Source organism: Manis pentadactyla, chromosome 8, assembly GCF_030020395.1.
Source record: "Manis pentadactyla isolate mManPen7 chromosome 8, mManPen7.hap1, whole genome shotgun sequence".
Classification (NCBI taxonomy): Eukaryota; Metazoa; Chordata; class Mammalia; order Pholidota; family Manidae; genus Manis; species Manis pentadactyla.
In genome coordinates, this window is record NC_080026.1 from 11026796 (window position 1) to 11048973 (window position 22178).

The 22178-nt window shown below is 34.7% G+C and overlaps 1 protein-coding gene across 1 annotated transcript in view; it reads left to right on the forward strand.

The window, feature by feature from the left end:
• Positions 1-22178, forward strand: part of KCNH7 (potassium voltage-gated channel subfamily H member 7) — a 440085-nt gene that overhangs the window by 369405 nt on the left and 48502 nt on the right. Inside the window, exons 8-9 of the mRNA XM_036884332.2 lie at positions 3975-4374; positions 12095-12294. Coding sequence (XP_036740227.2) covers positions 3975-4374; positions 12095-12294 — 600 coding nt within the window. The remainder of the gene's footprint in view (positions 1-3974; positions 4375-12094; positions 12295-22178) is intronic.

The following is a 22178-nucleotide window of genomic DNA, read 5'->3' on the forward strand; positions in this document are numbered from 1 at the left end:
TAATACTCCTCCAAAGTCACCTATTCTAATTTCAGGCCTTCAAAAAGAATTCCACTTATGTTAAGAAAAAATATTGCCTCATCTCTTATAAAATGTCTAGTTAAAAAAAAAAATCACGTGGTTTTCTTGAGTCTGGGTCCAGTATCTAAAATGTTTACAAAATTGTAGTTGTTTATAGTATATATTTTTAAAATAAAGTCTAGGAAGAAAGTTGTACTTAATAAAGGAAACTAACTTCTCCATCAGGATAAGAAAGCATCAAGGGCTTTAATAGCTATGAAAGTAGGTATGTTCTTTAAAAAATGAAATTGATGATATTCATCAGTCACCTAGAAATTTGAAAAATTGAGTCCAGGAGAAGAGTCATTTTGCATTAAAAAAGTTTCTGCCAAAATGTGCTAGAAATGAAAGTTTTAAATAGGTAGATTTTCTTTATTGTGGTATTCAAACAAAACATAAAAGTGTTTGAAATATCATTCAATCACAGTGAAGGAGCTGAGTTCTGGCCCCGACAAAGTGGAGACTAGACTTGCTTCCTTTGCTCCGTGCTTCATAGGCAGGATTAGCAAAGGACCTTGCTTCCGTCTACTTCAAAATGAGTCACCTCTTTCTATATCTTATTTATTATCATGATGTCTTTGTATTTCATAATAATAATCACACACTTACCTCTAGTGAGCCTTTATGCTTTTTAAGTTTCTACCAAAAGTAACAATAAGCAGACAGTATATTTCTAACACCAGTGAACATGCTAGAAAGAACATCTAAGAGAAAATTCTTTACCCCAACTATTTTTAAAATTGTTGTGATGGGTTTAAGGTAGTTTTATTTCTATTTTCAAAAATTGGAAAAATATCCCACAAAGGTAGATTTCCATGCTATGCCTGGATATTACGTGAAATTAGATATACTGTGAGATGACCATGCATTCTGAACACATTCTACTCAGCCAAATTCTGATGTTAACACAACTATATTATAAAGGGGCTGTTGGTCCCATTTTCCACTTGCAAATAATATGATAGCACGTTGAACTAAACAGTGGGGTCCAAGAGTCTCTAACAAGTCATCAAGAAGAAATTGATTATTCTTTAGTCTACTCTTTCTGAGATTTGGAGGCAATCACTTCTCTCTATTGTGTAATCTTGGGTAAAACACCTTTTATCTTTAAAGAGATGTTTACAGAAGAAGCAAAGAGTTATTGCAATCCTAAATGTCATCTACAAGGTGTGCTATACACAATTATAGCTGAGGAAGAATGCCCAGGTATATTAGTAGCATCTTGATAACAACAGAAAAAAAGGCAAAGTCATTTGTTACATTGTCAAACTAGCATATGCAGTTATGCTTGGATACATGTGTGGAATCACAAGAGAATGTCTTTATTGAAATCAACACTCACTCGTCCTTACAATGCTTAGTAGTGTCATCTCCTGTCTCTCTGTCTCTGTTTCTCTGTCTCTCTAAGTTATTTTGTATGAGTAATGTCAATTGGGTTGACACTTCATCATGTACATATTTCTCAAGCTTTCTTTGTCCAGAAAACACATCACTTGTGTGTTATTGTATTAGTTATATCCATTTATCTGCTTAAAGGACATACTGTCATCGAGGTTCTACCTTATTTTGATCTAAACCTAGAAGAAACATCAGAGGTTTCTTTGGGGGGTGGGCAAAAGAAAGGAGGTGGCATGCACAGCAGATCGGATTCCTTTTCTTTTCATAGCCTCATTTTTACTCTACCATCTTTGCAGCCAGAAGAGTCATTATTATTACAATATAATATTGAAACAGCTCATTTATTTTGAAGCATTTCATTTCATTAAACAAATACTTAGAGAATTTTCATTGTATTTCATTTATTTTGAGGTTCCAAGAGAAATTCGGTTCCAATGACAAGAAATTTTGAACAATAATCCTCAAATATTTCTGATTTTTCCACACAAGAAAATAGGGAACAGAGTTAGGAGACAAAGTAAACACACACACTTAAGCTGTGAAGTGCAGAAAGCTAGACTGAACCAGGATGGTTCCTGGGTCCAGAGTGTGAGTGGTCAGCACATCTAGATGATGTTCTTGTCTTTGAAATTCCTGTCATTTCCTGAGGTGGCTAAAGGGCTCATGCTGACAGGCCTCCTCTTGGAATTCCACATGTCTAAGCAATGCCTTTGGAAAATACGTAATTTCTACCAAGCTCCTAATGATAAAGTTCTGAGTTACTGATGGAAACAACAGTATATGGAATATTCAAATAGAGACACAAAGAGCTACTATTTACTGGCTATTATTTACAGCCCTCTGAGGAGACATTAATAATGCCCATCTGCAGATGAAGAGATTGATGCATAGGGATTAAATAAATAACCTGAGGTGACATACTGATGTGAATGCATAATTTGAACATAAGTTTGTTCCAAACCAGTAGAACACAATTGCTAAGCTAGAATATTGATAATACAAATAGTGTAAAGTTGGCTCTCTCCCCAGAACTGCCTAATACTTAGACTCTCCATTTATTCATTGAGAAGAGATATAATTTTAAACTTGTGAAGAAAAAAAAGAATAATGTTTCCTTCATTGCACCCTAAAGAATAATACCTCAGCATTGGAAACAGAGAAGAGCTACTCCTCCACCTACCCCTAAATGTGCAAAGGCCAGAGTTCAACTGTGATAAGCACATCTCATCTCCACTACAAGCCCCTCTCATCTCTGGAGGGTTCCAGTACTAACTGGGAAGAATTCAGGGGGCCTGGGGATTCTCCCTTCCCTGTGACCACTCTAGCACAAGAAGAGAAAACTGTAACACTTATTACACAGAAGTTTAATGAAAAGATTTTTCTTGATATTTCATGGTCTTTTTTATCAAGTCAGTATGAATAGATATAGGGTGAGAGTTATGCCATGTGCTCTGTCCTTAATTAAAATATGTGTTGTTAATTCACTTGGATGTACTTTGTGAAATAAACACCAACAATGAACATGAAATGACTCAATAATTGATTGGTAAACACCATGTTACTATGGAATAATTATATGCCCTGTGAATTATATAGTACTTATAGTTGACATTATTGAGGAAACCTAAGAAATGAACTTGTAATTTGTACTTATCAGATTTCAAATCCAAACAACCAGTTAAGTATCCTGTTATTATATGGAAGTGTCCTATCATTAGATACCTGGTCAGTAATAATCATACAATTAGTTACACATATCACACCCCAAAGCAAAATATATACTATCATTGGATATCAAGAAATAATTTACCAGTTTAACCCATTTGGGAAGGAAAAATGAATTTAAATATAGTGCCTAATGCATGCATGCAGCCATCCAAAAAGTGTCCCAGTCAGCTGCTTGACCGGCTCCTTCTCGCTACGCAGGACTTTCCCGACTTGGCTGCCAGTGCCTGTGGGCCTTCCTTTCGCAGGCTGTCCCCACCCCAACCCTTGCCCCCAAACCTCCTCTATCATATTACTCTGTTTTATCATCATCATCATCACACTTTTCACTCTCTGAAATGATCTCATTATTTATTTTGAAAATATCCATCTATCCCCAACAAACAGTGGATCTTATTTCTCTTCATTAGAGAAGACACTGTGTCTAGTAAATAACTGCCTCTTTCTATTGGAAACAGAGCATGTCTGTTTGTTCAACACCATAATGCCAGTGTTAGGCACAACCATAATACACTGGACCAATTGTTGATGAAGGAACGACCTATCGAGTACCCTTCATGTGCAAGGTACTTGGTTAAAGCATAAATAAAATAGAGTCTGTGTCCCATGGGTCTTGCATGTCACACTTTCAAAGTATTTTCCAAAGCAGGTGTAAAACACAAAAAAAACTAATAGTTAATTCGAATATATAGCTATCTTCAGTGCTGCCATATTGTTTTAGCTTTTTCTATTTACTTTGCTGCATGGGAACATTGCCCTCTGTTTCTGACCATGCACATTTATTTCCACAGACAACGACATTAATTGGTCTTTTGAAGACAGCTCGACTTCTTCGTCTTGTGCGAGTGGCCCGAAAACTTGATCGCTATTCGGAATATGGTGCTGCTGTTTTAATGCTCTTAATGTGCATATTTGCCCTGATTGCTCACTGGCTGGCTTGCATATGGTATGCAATTGGGAATGTAGAGAGGCCCTACCTGACTGACAAAATCGGATGGTTGGATTCCTTAGGACAACAAATTGGGAAACGTTACAATGACAGTGATTCAAGTTCTGGACCATCCATTAAGGACAAATATGTCACAGCACTTTATTTTACCTTCAGCAGTCTAACCAGTGTAGGATTCGGGAATGTGTCTCCTAACACCAATTCGGAGAAAATCTTTTCAATTTGTGTCATGTTGATTGGCTGTAAGTAAACTTCTCTTTTGTTATCTACTAGGATACAATAATATCACAAAATTGACATCTCTAGAACATTTAGCTTAAGGCAAAGAAAAAGTTATGGAAAATTGCAGAGATAATGGGATTACCTGTATGAGTAGTGTATTCTCTCAAATTGGGTTCTCTCATGAAGATGAGGCACCAAAGGTCTTTCAAGATCTTGGAAAACTACGAGCAAAAAACTGGAGTGACATGGGTGGTAGGATTCAGGAGCTGAAACGAGAAGTTCACTTTTGCTGCTGCAGAAAGGCTTCTGTCATTTATTATCAATGGTTATTTTTTATTTCAACCTGAGACCAGGTGAGAATGGGAAGATTAGCTTTCATTACACTACTAGGTAGATAGATATAAATATATTTCACCAGTACTAATTATAATGTAAATTATATTCAACTATACATTAAATTATAATGCAAGCTAATCTTCTGTATGTAAATATTTTCCTGTCATTGGCTAAAAATGATTTTCCCTGTGACATTATGCCAAGGCCTACACGATTCTGCTTTACCCTGTTATGGGGTATTAACATTAGCATCATTTATAAGGTATATACTTTAGAATAAGAAAAAAAGTCTGTGTTAAACTAATGTTTTAATGTTAATTTTTTTTTTAAATCACACCATGCTACCACTAAAGATAACCTTACTGATACCATGCAGCAATTGACAAAGTATGATGGAGTTTCAAAGCTTAAAAAAGAGCATCATCATTAGATTGCTAACAAATTTGAAAACAAATTCAGAAAACTGATTTTTAAATGTTAATATATTGACTACTGAAATGTGCTCAGATAAGCTTCATTTACAAAACTTAAATAGATTCACCCAGTTTACTGTTCACCGCATTTCAAATTTACTTTTCATATGTATCTCTTAGTGTTTTGATTTTAGTAAGATTTGAATAGACACATAACATTTTAAAAATTCAAGATATTCTATCAATTTGGGCTAAGTCTTGACTATAAACACAAAAGTAACATTATACCCAGAAGGAAATAGATGTGGAACCTACTGGAAAAAATAGAAAAACATTCCAAGAGACTGAATCTCTCAGAGAAAGTACAGTCTCAGAGAAAATACAATCTCTCAGAGAAAATACAGTCTCAGAGAAAATACAGATTATAGAGGTTACCAATTTTAATGGAATAGGTAAAGAAAAGAAAAAATGTTTTAAATCATTTAAATGCTTGTGTAGAAAAAATATGTATACATTTAAGAAAACAAAACCTCCTTGAAACAGAATTTGCCAAAAAAATTGAAGTTCACAGAAGTTTAACCTGTTCAACACTTAGAAATCCTTACCATTTGTGAGCATTGTGAGCTTTAAGTGAAATATATAGCACTGTTTATCATGTGAACTATTTTAAATTAAAGAAAACTCAGTTCTTTTCTAGCTCTATACCCAATGTCTAATTCCTAAATCAGAAGACAATTGGTAGTTTTTTTTCTTCCTCTTCTTCCTTCTTTCTTCTCTCCCTTCCTCCCTTCCTTCCTTCTTTTTTAAATGTAGCACTAGACTGTTTCCATTGAATCTTTAAGAAAAATACTTATTTACTGCAGAGGAATTTCACCTTTTAAGAAGAGAAAACAATCTAGTTAATTGGGTAGTGTAAGATACATCCACATTCCACATAATATCTTTTATTTAAATAGTAGACGTGGTTCTACAATCAAAATGGATAATGCAAAGCTTAATCTCTCCCAGGAAAAAGTTTATAAATATTCATAGAAATTCCATCATGGCCTATTATACCATAAATAAAGAAAAAAGGTGAAATTAGACTTAAAACTTAACAATAATAAGGATGCCCTAAAATTTGCTTAGTTGTTTGACGTTTATGGGCATATCCACAGGAAAATTTAAGCAGCTATTAAATAAGTGTAAATATAAGTTACACTCATTTATTTATATCTATGTGTTCTAATATGTCACATGTTTATTCAAATATTATCAATATAGTATAAACATTTAATTTTAAGACATACACACCAGTAAATAAAGGCAAATATTTCAGATACTGAGAAACAAACAATAGGGAAGTTTGATCCCAGAGAGAAAGAAAGCAAACAAAATGGGCCCCATGATATCCACAGCTTCCTGCCTGGGCCCCTTGTTGAAGTATTGTGAGGAGAGGCAGCCCAAGTAGACAGCAGCGGTCTCACTGCATCAAGAAAACAAGGTCAGAGGTCATGGAGGCTGAGGTGCTAAAATCAGCAAGACAGCCTGGCAGCTATGACAAAAGAAACCTCCAGAAACCTATATAAGTATCCCCTTGAGTCTAAAGATGAACACTAAGTTGCAAGTACATAAGGTAAAACTCTTCAAGTGCTGGCAAATAAATACAGAAGCACTGTAAGCTACAACATTTCCAGAGCTCATACAGGGGTGGGAGATACTCAACCTTCTGCCCCCAGAGTGGAAATCCTTCATTGAATATTGAGGGTATTCAATAGAAATCTCAGAAAAGTAGCACCATAGTATTAGTGCTAGTCTAGCTCTAAAAAATTAAACCTCAAAAGGAACTACTCTACAAGTAGTTCAACTATCTGCAAGAACACCATCTGACATTTCTAAAGGAAGATTAAAGATATACATAATGAAAATGTTAACTTTACAATGCCCAGCATACATTAAAAAATTAATAGATATGCTAGGAAATAGGAAAATGTGATGCATAAGCAGGAGAAAACCCCTTTTTTTAAAAACCTAGACCAATAAAGAAGAAGTAGTGTGTGAGATAGTGTGTGTGTGTGTATATATAGATATATATTGCATAATTATATATAAACTATAGTCACCATGCTATACCTTACGTCCTCCATAAATTATTTATTTTATAAATGGAAATTTGTACCTTTGACTCCCTTCACCCATTTCACCCACTCTCCACTCCCCACCTCAAGAAACCACCAATCTACACACATATATAAATATATGCATATATTTTTGTGGTTGAAATATATATGTATATTTCAACCATAAAAAGGAATGAAATCTTGCTATTGGTAACAACTGGATGGACATTGAGGGCTTTATGCCAAGTGAAGTAAGTCAGAGAAAGACAAATACCATATAATCTCACTTATGTGTAGAATCTAAAAAAAAAAGCCAAGCTTGTAGATACATAAAGATTGGTTGCCTGAGATGGGGTGTGGAGAGTGAGTGAAATGGGTAAAGGGAGTCATAGGTACAAATTTCCACCTATAAATAACTCATGGGGATGTAATATACAGCATGGTGGCTATAGTTAATAGTACTGTGTTTCATATTTTAAAGTTGTTAAGAAGAGTAAATCTTAAAAGTTCCCATCACAAGAAAAACTGTAACAATATATGGTGATGAATGTTAGTTAGACTTAGTGTGGTGATCATTCTGCAATATATACAAGTATCAAATAATTCTGTTGTGCACCTGAAACTAATAGAATGTTGCATGTCAATTACACCTTTAAAAACACAACAGACAAACAAATAAGCCCAGAAGTGGAATGACAGAGATGATGGAACTAGCAGGCAACAGGAAGTATTTGAACAAATGTGTATGTGAACTCCCAAAAAGTGGGAGAGGAAAGCAGAAAAAAAAAGTTTTAGCAGATGAAAATTTTCCAAAATTGAGGAAAACTATAGACCACGGATCCAAGAAGTTCAGTGAATCCCAAATAGGCTACACACACACACACACACACACACACACACACACACACACACACACACACACACACACACACACACACACACACACCAAGGCACATCATAGTCAAATCGCTGAAAACTAACAAAAAAGAGAAAAAAATCTTAAAAGCAACTAGAGGATCAAAGAAGGCACATCATGTACAAGGGGAAAACATCAGGTTGGTAGCATATTTCAATGCAGTTACAGAACACACATTCTTTTGTAGCATATGCAGAGCATTCACTAAGAGAGACAATACACTGGACTACAAAACAAATCACAAAGACAGATTGGATTCTGGACCAAAAATAAATCTCAATAAATCTAAAATATTTAATCATACAGAGTATTTCTCTGACAAGAGAAACCAGAAATTAGTAAGAAAAAAAATTAAAGGGATAGAGAAAAGAAAGAGCAACAGATAGATACAGTTGGAAATTAAGTAACACAAATCTGAATGCCCTAGTTTTAAAGAAAAAATACCACAAGGAAAATTAGAAAACAGTTTGAACTCAGTGACAATAAAATGTATCAAAATTTGTAAGAGGCTTTTAAAAAAGATCAATAAAATTGATAAACCTCCAACTAGACTAAAGAGAGAATAAGAAGGCAAATCTCCTACATGACAGAAAAGCTTTACTCTTCATTCTCAAGACATAAAAAGGATAAGAGAGTAATATCATAAATTACTTTATGGTAACAAATAGGATAATTTAGAAGTAATGGACAAATTCTTTGAAAAATACAAATTACCAAAACAATCCTGAGCCATAAAATAAGAAATGATAAACTGGATTTCATTAAACTTTGTAACGAATTTTTCAAAGGACACTGATAAAAGGAACAGACAAATGATAAACTGGAAGCAGATACCCTCAATACTCAGATCTGAGAAAGGACTTGTATCCAGAATATATCATGAATTCTCACAACTTCCTAATAAGAAGACAATTTAAAAATGAGCAAAAGATTTAAACAGACATTTCACAAAAGAAGATGTATGAATGGCTAATAAGTACATGGAAAGGTGTTCTCAGCCATCAGGGAAATGGAAATTAAAGCCCTCCTGCAATGTCCATCCACTGTGAGGTTAAAAGGAAAGGCTGACAATACCCACGTCAGAGAGGCTGTGGAGCAACTGATATTCTCATTTGTTGCTGGTGGGAGTGTGAAATGACACACTTGAAGAAATAGTTTGGCAATTTCTTTTAAAGTTAAACATATCACACAACTCAGGAATTCCACTCCTAGATAGTTAAAAAGGAAATGAAAATATATGCCCATGCACAAAGATTTGTACCCAAATGTCCATGGCAGTTTTGTTCATAACAGCCAAAGGCTAGAAACAATATTTCTGTCAACAGAGAGATAGGTAAACTGGTAGAGCCAGGCAATGCAAATCTACTCAATGATAAAAAAGAACAGATTACTGAAACATACAGCAACAGAAGTAACTTCAAGAATAACTATGCTGAGCAAGAAAAATCAGACAAATGAATATGTACATTAGGAGTCCACTGAGATGAAATCCTAAGAAATGCAAACTAATGTGTAATTCCATAAAGGAGCTCAGTGGTTGTCTAGGATCTGACATCAGTGGGCAGCCCTCCAAGGGACACAAGGGAACCTTGGGGTGACAGAAATGTTCTGTATCTTGTGTTCACAGGGATATGCTTTTGTCAAAATTAACTGAATTACACACTTAAAATGGATTCTTTTCATTATATGTAAATTACACATCAATAAAATGTATTGTTTAAGTTACAATGTTTTTTAAAGCTTAAATAATAGGTAGGAAAGCAAATGTATTTGTTCTATTACCTGTTTCAGCTAACACCCAATGACCAATTAAATTCATTAGTTTGGTTAGTATACCAAATTTTGGGTTTGGTATGCTGAAGGAAGTTTTTAAGATATACCTGTTTTATTCTATAATATCTAAGCCTAAAGCAAATCACTTTAATGAAATAAGAACTCTATTAAGGAAAGCTAAATAAAATATTGACTCAAGGAGAGAAATGCTTACATATGGTCGGCCAACGTGCTTTCAACTCATATTTTATGTCAGCTAATGGGCAGTAACTAAATAATCATACAAAATATAATCATTTTGTGCTTCTGTCTTGATTACATCCTTTAGTTCCATCTGCTTCCTAAAAAAATAGAAAAAAATTAACGCCTTCATTCATTCATCAAAAAAGATTCATGCCATCAGCATAGAATTTAAGAGAAATACATGTCATTCATGTATTCAATTATGTACTTATAAGATAGATTTTGTCATCTTGTCAATGAGTGAAAAAAAAGTGTTTATGACCCAAACTAATGTTTTGGTTCATTTTTATGGCAGTTTGAAAGTAAAACCCAGTGTATTTATTAAAAATGGAATAAGAATGTTTTCCCTGAATCTTCTCTGAGTAACTATGTGGTTTAGTTAAAATAACTAACATTGACTATGTGTCCTCTGATTAAATCATGTGAACTTAATGTGAATTAACTAAACTATAACCTGAGAACATGGCAGATGCTTTGGAAACATAACAGCATGCATAAATATTTCCAACACTAAAATTAGGAAAAGTAAAATAGTTTTCACATGAATCTCCTTAAGTACAGGAATCAGTTTCAGGCAAGTATTCCTCTTACTCTCCTCTTAATTAACTATTAATGTACTCAAATTTGGCTTGTGCCTTTTTTCTGTAGAAGATACAACCTGAACAACTTGTCTATTTTACTGAAAGTCACTGTCTTTCACATATTGCAATACATCTCACTACAGATCTCCCCAACTTTTATCCCTTCAAAGAGATAAAAACAAAGGGCCACCCCTTTCTCTGGAACATTCTTTCTTGGGACATCTATGGTAAACGAGGACCATAGAGACAAAGAGACAAAGATAAGCAAATGAACAAGAAGATAAGTTCTTTTAAAATACTTAGCCAAAATTGGGCCAGAATCTTCTTTAAGAATGATTAAGTGGTTTATAGAGGTAATGATTTATAAAATGCACTGTGGGGAAAAAAAATGGGTTGGTTGAATACAGTTGAGGCACACACTTCAAGCTGTTTTTCCCCCACCTTCCTGGTATGTTGCGGTTTCGGTGCCTTAAACATGTTACATCCTCTCTAAGGTCATGACACAGGCCCAAAGATCAAAATATACACTGGTTACGTGGTGTGACTTTCTGGACAAAATAGTTTTTAAGGACTATTATAAATTGAATACAAATCTAAAAGGAAAGAGAAGTTGCTTAAAAAGCTTAAATCATAAATATTTAGCCCCAGGAGCACTAAAAATGATATTTCACCTAAATACTAGATATACGGCAGGGTTTGTCATGGCAGTTTCATTCTTCCCACAGATGAAAGAACAAAATGTATTCTATTTTTCTCTATAAAAATAAAACTATATTCTCATATTCTAAGCCAGAGTATGTTTATCATGTAGAAACACTGGAAAATTGAATTTTGATAGATTAAAAATTATATATTCCAAGGAATCTGTGAGTTGTTTAAAACAATTTATCATTCCTTAGAAAAATCTGAAGTATTCAAAATAATCTTAAGGTTTATAATAATTTTATAAGGTTAGGTTTAAGGCTAAGAGGCAGAGATGTCCCAATTTAAAATTCAACCTTTTAATGCCTATTCCAGAAAAACAATCTGCTGTAACCCCATGACAGACCTTCTTAGTATATTACAAACAAAATATGATTGTCAGTGCATTTTATCTCTAGTCAGCCTTCTAGGTCACAGGCTGATACTGTAAATACTCCGAGTTTTTACTCTAGTTGAGAATCCATGGTGAATTTGGATACTGTCCCCATCCAGGTTTGTCATCAAAGTTCTGACATGTACAACAGTATTGGCTTGCCTTCGTTTTTCCACATGGACCAGTGGTAAAGCCTCACAACTGGAATTAAGATCATCAAAAACCTACAGACTTGAGAGTCTAACAAGATATAATATGCCCACGTGCAGTCTGCCCCCATAACTTTGTTTCTTATCCAATCCAGCCCTAATGTACGCAAGCATTTTTGGGAACGTGTCTGCAATTATCCAAAGACTATATTCGGGAACTGCCAGGTACCACATGCAGATGCTGCGAGTAAAAGAGTTCATTCGCTTTCACCAAATCCCCAACCCTCTGAGGCAACGGCTTGAAGAGTACTTCCAGCACGCGTGGACATACACCAATGGCATTGACATGAACATGGTATGTATTTCTGTTTTCCAAAACGGACGTGACACAGGCATTAGAGCTGCAGCCAGAACGGAAAAGCCGGTCTCACCAGCTTTGACCCCTTGCTTTTGTTTTCCTCTCTCAGATGTTTATTTTCTACCCTGGAGATAGTCTCTCATTTTCAATTCATGGCATTGCATGATGTTGTATCTAGTTATACTGTGTGGCAAAGGCATTATAACGTGATGCAAACTGATATAACTGTGTGTGTAGACCTCCCACTTCTCATTAGAGAGAGCATTGCTCAGCTGGGACTTGGGCTGTCACCACATGGCCCGCTGTCAGCACCCACAAAAATAGTTGGACCCATGTGCATGAAGATATGGCAAGTAAGCAGTAACAACTATAAAGCCCCAGACAGAAATCCAATATGAACAGTCTTTTAAAAACACAGGATGCTCTAAAGGTTTATTAGGGAGCTTAGGTACTTAAGCCATAAACATTTTATGATAGGAAATGTCATGCTTCTGTTTAAGGATCTTTCTATATTTTAAGCAATTAACGATGTGCCCTTTTATTGTATCTGGTTTAATGCATCTTTCCTTTCAAGGGGGAAATATGGATTGCTTCATAACTTTTAAGCAAACTTCTAAGCATAACTCTTCCAACCTCTGTCAATGCTCAAAAATCAACACAACATGACTGTGGTCTGAAGAGCTCTTTCTATTATTGGCATAAATGCACACATTCTTTTGACCTATCTGTTCACCTATTGAGATGGATTACTAAAGATAAATTTTGTGATAGATTCAAATTCTATGGCAAATCACAGACCTATTGAAAAGAGATAAAAAATATGATGCCCTACCACCTTGCTATTCCTTCACTGGGCAAGGACCTGTTTCTAAGAATTTCTCAGAAAATAAAACCACTCGCATTTAATGACATCAAAAATATAATATAATTTTTGCCTAAGTGAGCCTGTACAATTTAGTTTGTCATTTTTTTCTATTTAATCAGTAACATTCAAGCAAAAAACCAAAAGTTCAAAACTAGCAATCAAAATGCAGAAAGCATGGCAAATATTGCCTAATTTGGAAGACATTTTTATCTATGGATGTTTATCAAAGCTCTGTGTGATTTGTTTGACTGAGAAATAAGGACACGCCATTATAAAATTTTTATTTTACGAGCTAATCAGTAAGCACATTTCATATAAAACTGTGACTGAATTCCATGAGTTATTTCTAATTATCCCAAAAGTAGTTGTGGAAATTCATTTTATAGATGGTTCTCATAAAGATAACACTTAAATCTCATAAGAAAGGACCTGCAAATTGATCACTTCTATATATTCCCATCCATATGATTGTTTAACAAAGATATCAGCATTCAGAAATTGTTGGGGATTCTCTCATGCTGGGTTGACTCAAGCAGTGTGAAGAATTTTTAATCAAAACACATTGTGACTCAATTTTGTTGTTCCAAACTGCAGATTATTTCAATAACAGTAGAAAACAATTATTTATTGTACATCCCCTCTCTGTATAACTCTAGTTTTGTGGCCATTTTTTGTGATAAAGTCTATTTTCTGACAACTATTTACCTTTCATTGTTTGACTCTATTACCTATTAATATGGTTTATATACCACTTGCTATTTACAATGTACTTATGAAAGATTTATCTCTTTCCTGTCTGCTTCACACCTTAATACATGGAATCACAACACCCACCGGTAAGAACAGGAGGTATTTATATCCAATTTAATTCTCGTGTAAATTGTGGAGAACACTCTTGTTATCTGTCAGGTTTAGAGCTTGTTAAATGATTTCCAATGCTAGTTCTGATCTTTTTTGCATGATGTAGCAGAGGAAATACAAAGCAAGAAACTGGGGAAGACAACCTGGAAGTGGCCAAGTACAGAACAGAAATTCTTAACTTTAAAAATATCTTGACCTCTAGTAATATTTGTATACAGTTTCCCCATCCCACAAACAGCCACTTACCCGCTCCTTCCTCCACTCTGGTAAAGGTTATGGGTATACGGTTTGCATTAGATAATTGTCATAAAGAAAATGTCATTCTCTTTCATCATCCTCTATTTTCATGATGTAGGTGCTTTTCTTTCCTCTCATCTGCATGCCTGTCTTACATGACCCTGGAGTGTGTGAGCTCTAAACCATGTGCCACTGAGTCTTGCATGTGGTTTCCAGAGCTTGACTTTGCACGAACTTCTTGTTTGTACACAGTGTCTACATTTCTCATCTTGTGACTGCAAAGTGAGTAAAAAATTAAAGTGCAAGATAACTCAAAAACTCAGCAAATGGAAGATGCTTGCTTATTGAGCACGGTGTGCAAAACAAAACAAAGTTGATTAGGAAAAAGCAACTGTACTCTTAGACTATTGAGAGGTAAAAAAACAAAGTGGATTTTTTACCTCCAAAACCACATTGTTAAAATACCTGTGTCTCGTTAGTTTATTTTTAACTAATTTGTAATTTAATAATAATTTAAAGTTATTGTGATACATAAAAATACATCAAACTGTTGTATTTTACATCAACATTCCACACTATTTCATTTAAGTATAACCTTAAGTATTAATTTCTCATGAAACATTTCAGGTCATTTTTGCTGTTCAGCCACGTCAAAAGGAGGTACAAGGTTTCTAATCACATTGTATTCATTGACCTAAAGTTAATATTCATAACCCAAAACATCTGATTCCTTGATAGATCATAAAACATAGGAAAGAATTTATCTAAAATGTGCAGCCATATTCTTTATTCCCTAAATCTTTTGCTTTTGTGAAACAGCTATTGCCAGAATGTTCCAGAACCAAAAGCATTCTGGGAACACTTATGCACTTTCAGTTGAAATAAATGGTTCAGAGTTCAAACAGAAAAGGATCAGGATAATGAAGGTAGTGAAGGAAGATGTTCTTTTGTCTCTGGTGTCAGGCTTAGAAATAGCAAAAATTATCTCAACAATGTCCATAAGATCAATTCTGGAAAACTCTCTTCTACTCCCTGAAATTTGACTAATTAGGAAGGAGAAGATAGTTTCTCAGATTAGGATTTAGGTATCTCAAGGAATTTCCTCAAATCAAAGCTGTCTTCTGGCACAATCTGAAGCTTGCCATTATTCCAACTTTGTTTTTAGTTACAACATTGCCAAGAACTGAAAATCATCTTCCAGATCAGAGTAGAATCAAGTCTCTTCACATCACACACAAAAGACTGGCTTGAATGAAGAAGACCCCAGTAACCATGGCCTGTGCATCATTCTGAATGGAGAAAACTAAATATTTTATGACAGAAACCACTCAATAACTTAAAATTATATTGGTATGAGGAAAAAAAAAGAGCCTTTATGACCATTTAATGAAAAATTTTGTTACCTAAAAATGTCCCCTTTGTAATGCTTAAGTAATATAAATGAAATATGGAAAATCAATTCAGAAGACCCAAGAATTAGCTCTCTATCTGCCACTAATCTTGAACAAGTCACTTAACCTTTCTGCAATATTTTTAAAACACCAGAACCAAATATGTTAAATGTGTAAACAGTTATTACGGCAGTTTTTCTGCTTGAGGATGGAGAATCTAACTTACCTGCTGCCCACTGTCTTACTCCCTGTAGTGGGCCTCTATGTCTCTTCCGTGGAACATCTGCTTCCACATAGAGTATTATGAAAAAAACCACTGGAACCAAGCGGGTGGTAAAATTGTTGATAGCAGAGAATGGCAGGGGACCATTTCAGGAAAAAACTAGGACAGTAGAAGCTCATATTTGGGAGAGCATAAGGCAGAATTGAGGCAGGGTGTCCAGAGACAATTTTGTTTGACTTATTTTAGGAAGAAAGGGGAACAATTCAATATAATTTTTAGCCTGAGGCATTAATGGAGAAAATTTTGAGAGACAGACATAGAAAGGAGTTGGAATAAGCACCTAGGAAGAAGGGTGAATTGTTCAGCTAGGTACATAGACAGGTTTTCCTTAAAGACAGCCAGGAAAGAAAAGAGAAAGGTTTAAAGGCATTGGCTTTCAGGAGTAAAGGGGAAAGGGAACTCGATGGCATCTGCACTACTTGGTTCAGTTTTCTTTGTCAACCAGAGAGTAAATTAAGTCCCTGAAAAGGAAGAGATATAGAAGAGGAGTTGAAGACAGGGAGAATTTTTAGAGATTTCAATCCATAGTTAACCCAGTAAGCTAAGAAGGCTTAGAATCACAGTGGGATTCTGATGAAAAAGCATCATCTATAATAAACCCAATAAACAAGGCCAACTAAAATGGAGAAGAAAATGACAAAAATGACATATTGTTTAATAGAAGTTCTTACTTCTTGGGGCTGATGTGATTTCTAAGGAACATTTTATAATGAAAATCTGGTTTCCTCTCCTTCCACTACCCTTTTCCAGCTCCTCTGTCACCTGCCAGTATAGCCTCTGCTAATGCTAACACTGACCCTATTACTTACTGCTATTACTACTTACTACTAAGTACTGCCTACTTAACTGCAAACTACTGATGACATTATTTCTGCATCCATGATCTAACTCTACTCCATTAAAACTTTGCTGCATGCATTTCTCTACTCATATTTAAATGACTTCATCTGCGCTAGACCTTCACATTCAAAGATATTCTACTTATGGACTGTTTTGATACACCGTAGTGAAATATAATGATGAGCTCTTGCAGTCATGTCCAGGGCAGTGACTCAGATAAAAACAATCCTTGTCACATTAAACACCATTGGAAATACAAAGCAAAATTTATGAAATAGCATGGCTTGTTTTCACCATTATTGTTTTTATCCCCCTTACCTTTTTCTAATCATCCTTTATACACTGAACTTGACATATATGGTCAATGAGAAACCTTCGACTGAACAGAATCATAGAACTACAGTAAAATGACTAAAATATGGTGTCCTCATATTTGACTTCCTTTCTACTGGGCAAGGATCCAATTTCTGAGAATTCTTCAGAAAACAAAAACTCTCACATTTAAAGATATCAACAGCATAATACAATTTTTACATGGGTGAGCTTGTACAGTTTAGATTGTTATTTTTTGTTGGACCAGTAAAATTCTAACAAAAAGCATAGGTTCAAAATTAGTAGCCCATGTGCAGAAAGGATTGCAAATATTCCCTAATTTGAAAGAGATATGGTCATTCTCTACACTTAGATCCAAGTGACCAACAAGTAAATCCACACATTTAGAAATGGGAGCGTGGAGAGTGTCAAAAGCCTACATTTAAGTGATAGTGGACGTCAGGACTGGTGACATCTTTTAGCTCTCTGTTAAGAAATACCTAGTTACCATTTAGGAGTTGAGTTAAAACAACAATTGTCTATAATCTACTTTAAAAGATGTTTCATCTGCATGTAGATTAGTTGACAGGAATTTCCTCACTCTGCAGACACTGGCAGGTAGTAAAATGTTGCACTAGCAAGCATTCTACTTAGCTGGTGCCTGAACAGCAGGTGCTTAAGAAAAGGCAAGGTCCAAGCCCTTCCTATTTTTTTACCATGGTTATTTACCCTAAACTCTCAAAAGTAGCACAGAGTACAATAAATACCATCTGGAGCTCCCTGACATGAACAATATAAAACTAATCTTAAGACAGGCATCTGGTATTTTCAGGTCACAAATGGTATATTCTCAATCATGGTTCACAAATGATTAATGGCCACTTCTTCCTGGTTTCCAACCATCAGCAAGGACTTTTTCATACCTGCCACCAGGATGCCTCCGAGGGAATTTGTCAGAAGTGGGATCTAATCTTTAGCAGGTCCTGAGCCAAGCAATGTAATGACAGCATGGCCTGGGGCTTTACACATGAGAGACAGTCATTGCAGAAAGACCACACTGAGACTGTGAACACACGTCCATGCTTCAGCTTCTCCATTTATTAATAATGTTCCTCCTTCAGTGGTATGAAAATGGAAATGATGTCTCAAATTATTTTTTATCTCTTTAAAGTAATGGTACTATTCAAACGGGACTCTAGAGTGCAATTTCTTAGGCTGAAGAGTGAGTTGTGTTTCCAGATACTTTCCTTGCAGTGACGGGACTACGCAAGTAATTCAAACTCAATTCAAGTTAAGATCACTTAATATTCAACTCAGATTTAGGCACTAATAAAAAATAGAGAGAGATATCAAGGTTCAGTTTCAGAATATTCTTTGGAAGTAATGACTTTAAGTTCATTTTAATTAGAGTACTCACCCCATTTATCAAACTTAATGGAATCAAACCAATTTCTCCCAAAATAAAAGTCCAATGTTTTCTGTAGGGGACGCATTGTCTGAGACATTCCCAATGGCCTGAGAATTTATACTGAAAATGGATGTGTAAGTGCTCCACCCGATAGGTCAGATTTTTTAAATCATTTTTAAGAGTGAAAATAAGCATAAGCCAGTTGATCCTGCTGCCCTAAGGCAGCAAGAAAGTTGCATATATTTTAATGGTTTTCCTTGGTGTAGACATTTTGTTATCCATGGGGATGAGTGTGGATGGAAAAATATATATATAATTACTTCTTTCGTGCAGAATGTTCCTAAAGAACCTCTTTTAGATTGTGTCATGGGCTCCTATTGATTAGGTGAGCCACCCCGGTAGAAGTCTACCCTCAATTTAGGGACCACCTGATAATCTTCCTTATTCAGGGTCCAGCAACTCACAGGGTACATTTTAATACTCCGGAGCTATGCTAAACCATTTGCACATATGCTGCAGTTCATTTTTCCCACTCCACTGTTAATCTTCTGAGATCGGAATGCTCTACAAAACACATGGAACTGAAACATATCAGTAGTTAGAAACATCTACCACAGTGGAAAGATAAGCCACACACTCACTCTACACCAGTAAAATAATCGTATTTGAGTCACAGACACCTTTTTCCAGCCATCGTCTAGTTCTGACCATGAATAACAACATGTGTATGCAGGGGAAATGGGGCCTTAGTGTTATCTAAGATGGGAGTTTTAGCACTGAATCTAATTCTAATTTTATCTGCTTTATTTATATATGTGCTTAATATTTAAGAGTAGGTAACACCAGCACTGCGATCAGAGCATTATAATAAAGCAATTATGGTTCATTAAGACATTTCTTCTGTGACTTACCCATTCACAACATTTCTGCATAGCTTATGGTTGCCTTTTTCTTCTCATTTTATAAGAAAGCTTTGTGAATTATAGATATTGATGCTTTTATCAGTCATCCATATTGCAGTTTGTTCCTAATCACATCTCAGAATGTTGGTTTTGTCTAAGATATCTATCTATTGGATTTGTTTTTTACTTTTTAATATGGTCTAATTAGTCAACTTTTCTTGTGTAGTTCAGAGATCTTACCCTGTTTTTCAAAGGTCCACTAAACCCATGTACTAATATGTAGTTTCCTAGATTTTCTTGTAAGTTTGTTATATAATTAGAAAATTGTGTAATGTGTTCACAAGGTAGCTTTGTAAGGTATTGTCTTCACATGAATAGAGGATAGTACCTGTATAATTTAAATAAGTCATTTTTTGTGTATTGATTTAAATACTCTTATTTATATAATAAGTTATCAAACATAATTAGGATACATATCTTTACTCTCAAACTGGCTGTATTTGTCCATTCCTATGGCAATATAATAAGTTTTTGTACTTGGTGGCTTTATACCATGCTTTAATATCTGACAAGGTAGGTCAACCCTTACTAATCTTGTTTTTCTTATTTTTCTTGATGACTTGAGAGAACTCATTCTTCTATATAAAGCACATGACTATTTTTGTTCAGATACAAGAAACCCCATGTTGGCTTTTGACATAACCCAAAGATCAGATTGTCAACTCTGACTTACAAGAATCAGAAATTTTAACCGGTATCAACATTTACTAAAAATTTCAGGAATATTTGTAATCATAAGGCATAAGCAAAATGTGGAGAGCCTCTCTTGCCATATTAGTATGTGTTTCAACTCAGATTTAGCATAGGCTGTCCCTAAACAGTGTATGTGATGACACGACCCTTAGGCAGAATGGAACTCTCTTGGCCATTAAACATGCGCACTTCATAGTCAGGAAGTTACATAATGTACATGACAGTTTCCAGAAAACTGTATCCTATAAATCTACTGATGGAACGTTCACTTACCATAAGCAATTTATAGTAGATACATCCTGCTAAAGACACTCCATAGACGGGAACAACCCCATGCTCTAAGTGTTTTTAGCCAGAAGCAAGTCACTAAGATGTGCCACTAAGCTGTCATTAGCTGGTGACTTTTCTTTCCAGATGTTCCTTATGTAAGACAGAGTATGGATTGTAAGCTGGATGCTAACCCTTTCCTTCCTATGACTTGTGTATTAATTTTAACCTATTAAAATCATCTGAAATATGTTTAACCAATTCAGCACTTCAGTCCCACCCTACAGCAATTAAATCAGAATTGCTGAGCATCAGTGTTTTTATATGTCAATTCTGAAATGCAACTAGAACTGAGAACCACTGGTTTGCATCTTAAAAAAGAAAGTCCCCTTCAGTAAGATTTTATAATTTTCTGCTTAGAAATTCCTATTTCTGTTATTTAATTTATTCTTCAATTACAGTTTAGTCGATCAAACAAATGAAATATATTACATATTTCCATTTTTACCTGCTTAAAGATAATATGCAGTGAAACTATATATAGCCACCTTAACAAATTCTCTGCCTCATTCTGATAGTACTTTTTCTTTTGTTTGGTTTAATTTGGTTTTGGGAGATAGTTCCTTGAGGATTTACTCTAAGTATGCAATCATATAAGCAACCAAAACAGATACATCCGTTATCTTTTTTTAAATGTTATTTATTGTGATTGTGAGTCCACTAAAATCTCCAATTTTGATTAGTAACAGCTGATTTTTATGAAAGTAGCTTCACAGTTACGACTGATATTTTTTAAATTTCCTTGCATTCCTGAAATCAATCCTACTTGGTCAAAACTCTTTTCAATACTTTGTTGATTTTTATTGGCTAGTAAGTTATTTAGAATTTCTCATCTATTTTATAATGACATTGGTCAACAGTTTTATGTTCTTTAGGTGTTGGAAAGAAATCATCTGTAAAACCATATAGTCCCAGTGATTTTAATAGTAAATCTCTAATCACCATTTCAACTCTACTATGGTAATTATTCTATTTCTTCCTTGGTCAGTATTGGCAATTTATATTTCATGATTAATTCATCCATTTCTCCTAGCCTTTCAAAGCTGTAATAAAATTGCATGTAAGATTCTCTCCTAATTGATTTGGTCTTTTCTGTACCAGCAGCTGGATCTGCTTTCTCATTCCTAAACTTGTATATTTTTATACTCCCCTTATTTAGAAAGGCCTTTGAAAGATTTATAAATTTCATTGGATTTCTTTCAGGGAACTAACCTTTGGATTAATTTATCCTTGCTACTATTTATCTTCATTAATTTTCATATCCTTGGGTTGTCTTATTATTCTTATCATTTGTTTTAAGGTAATTTGTTGTTTTGAGTCTTTCTTCTATAATAACAAAAGCATTAAGACTGTATGTTTTCCTTCCAGTGCAAGTTTTCTGTAGTTCCATGGGTTTCTGTATGAAGTGTCCTTTTACTGCTTTCTAAATCATTTCTTTTTTTGATCCAAAGGTTATCATAGGGTATGGTCCTTAATTTCCATATACTTCTGATTTTCTGGTCACTTTTTAATAATCTTTTCCTTATTTTTTTCAGATTATAATCAGAGTTAATGGAGTATATAACATTTCTACTTTTATAAATGTGTAAGGACCACATCTAATGCAAAAGCAATCTGTGGTTACATTTTTTAAACAATTCAATGTTTTTTTATAAAATCATTTTCATTTAAGTTTCTAAAGCATTTAGCTCTCTTTTCCTGG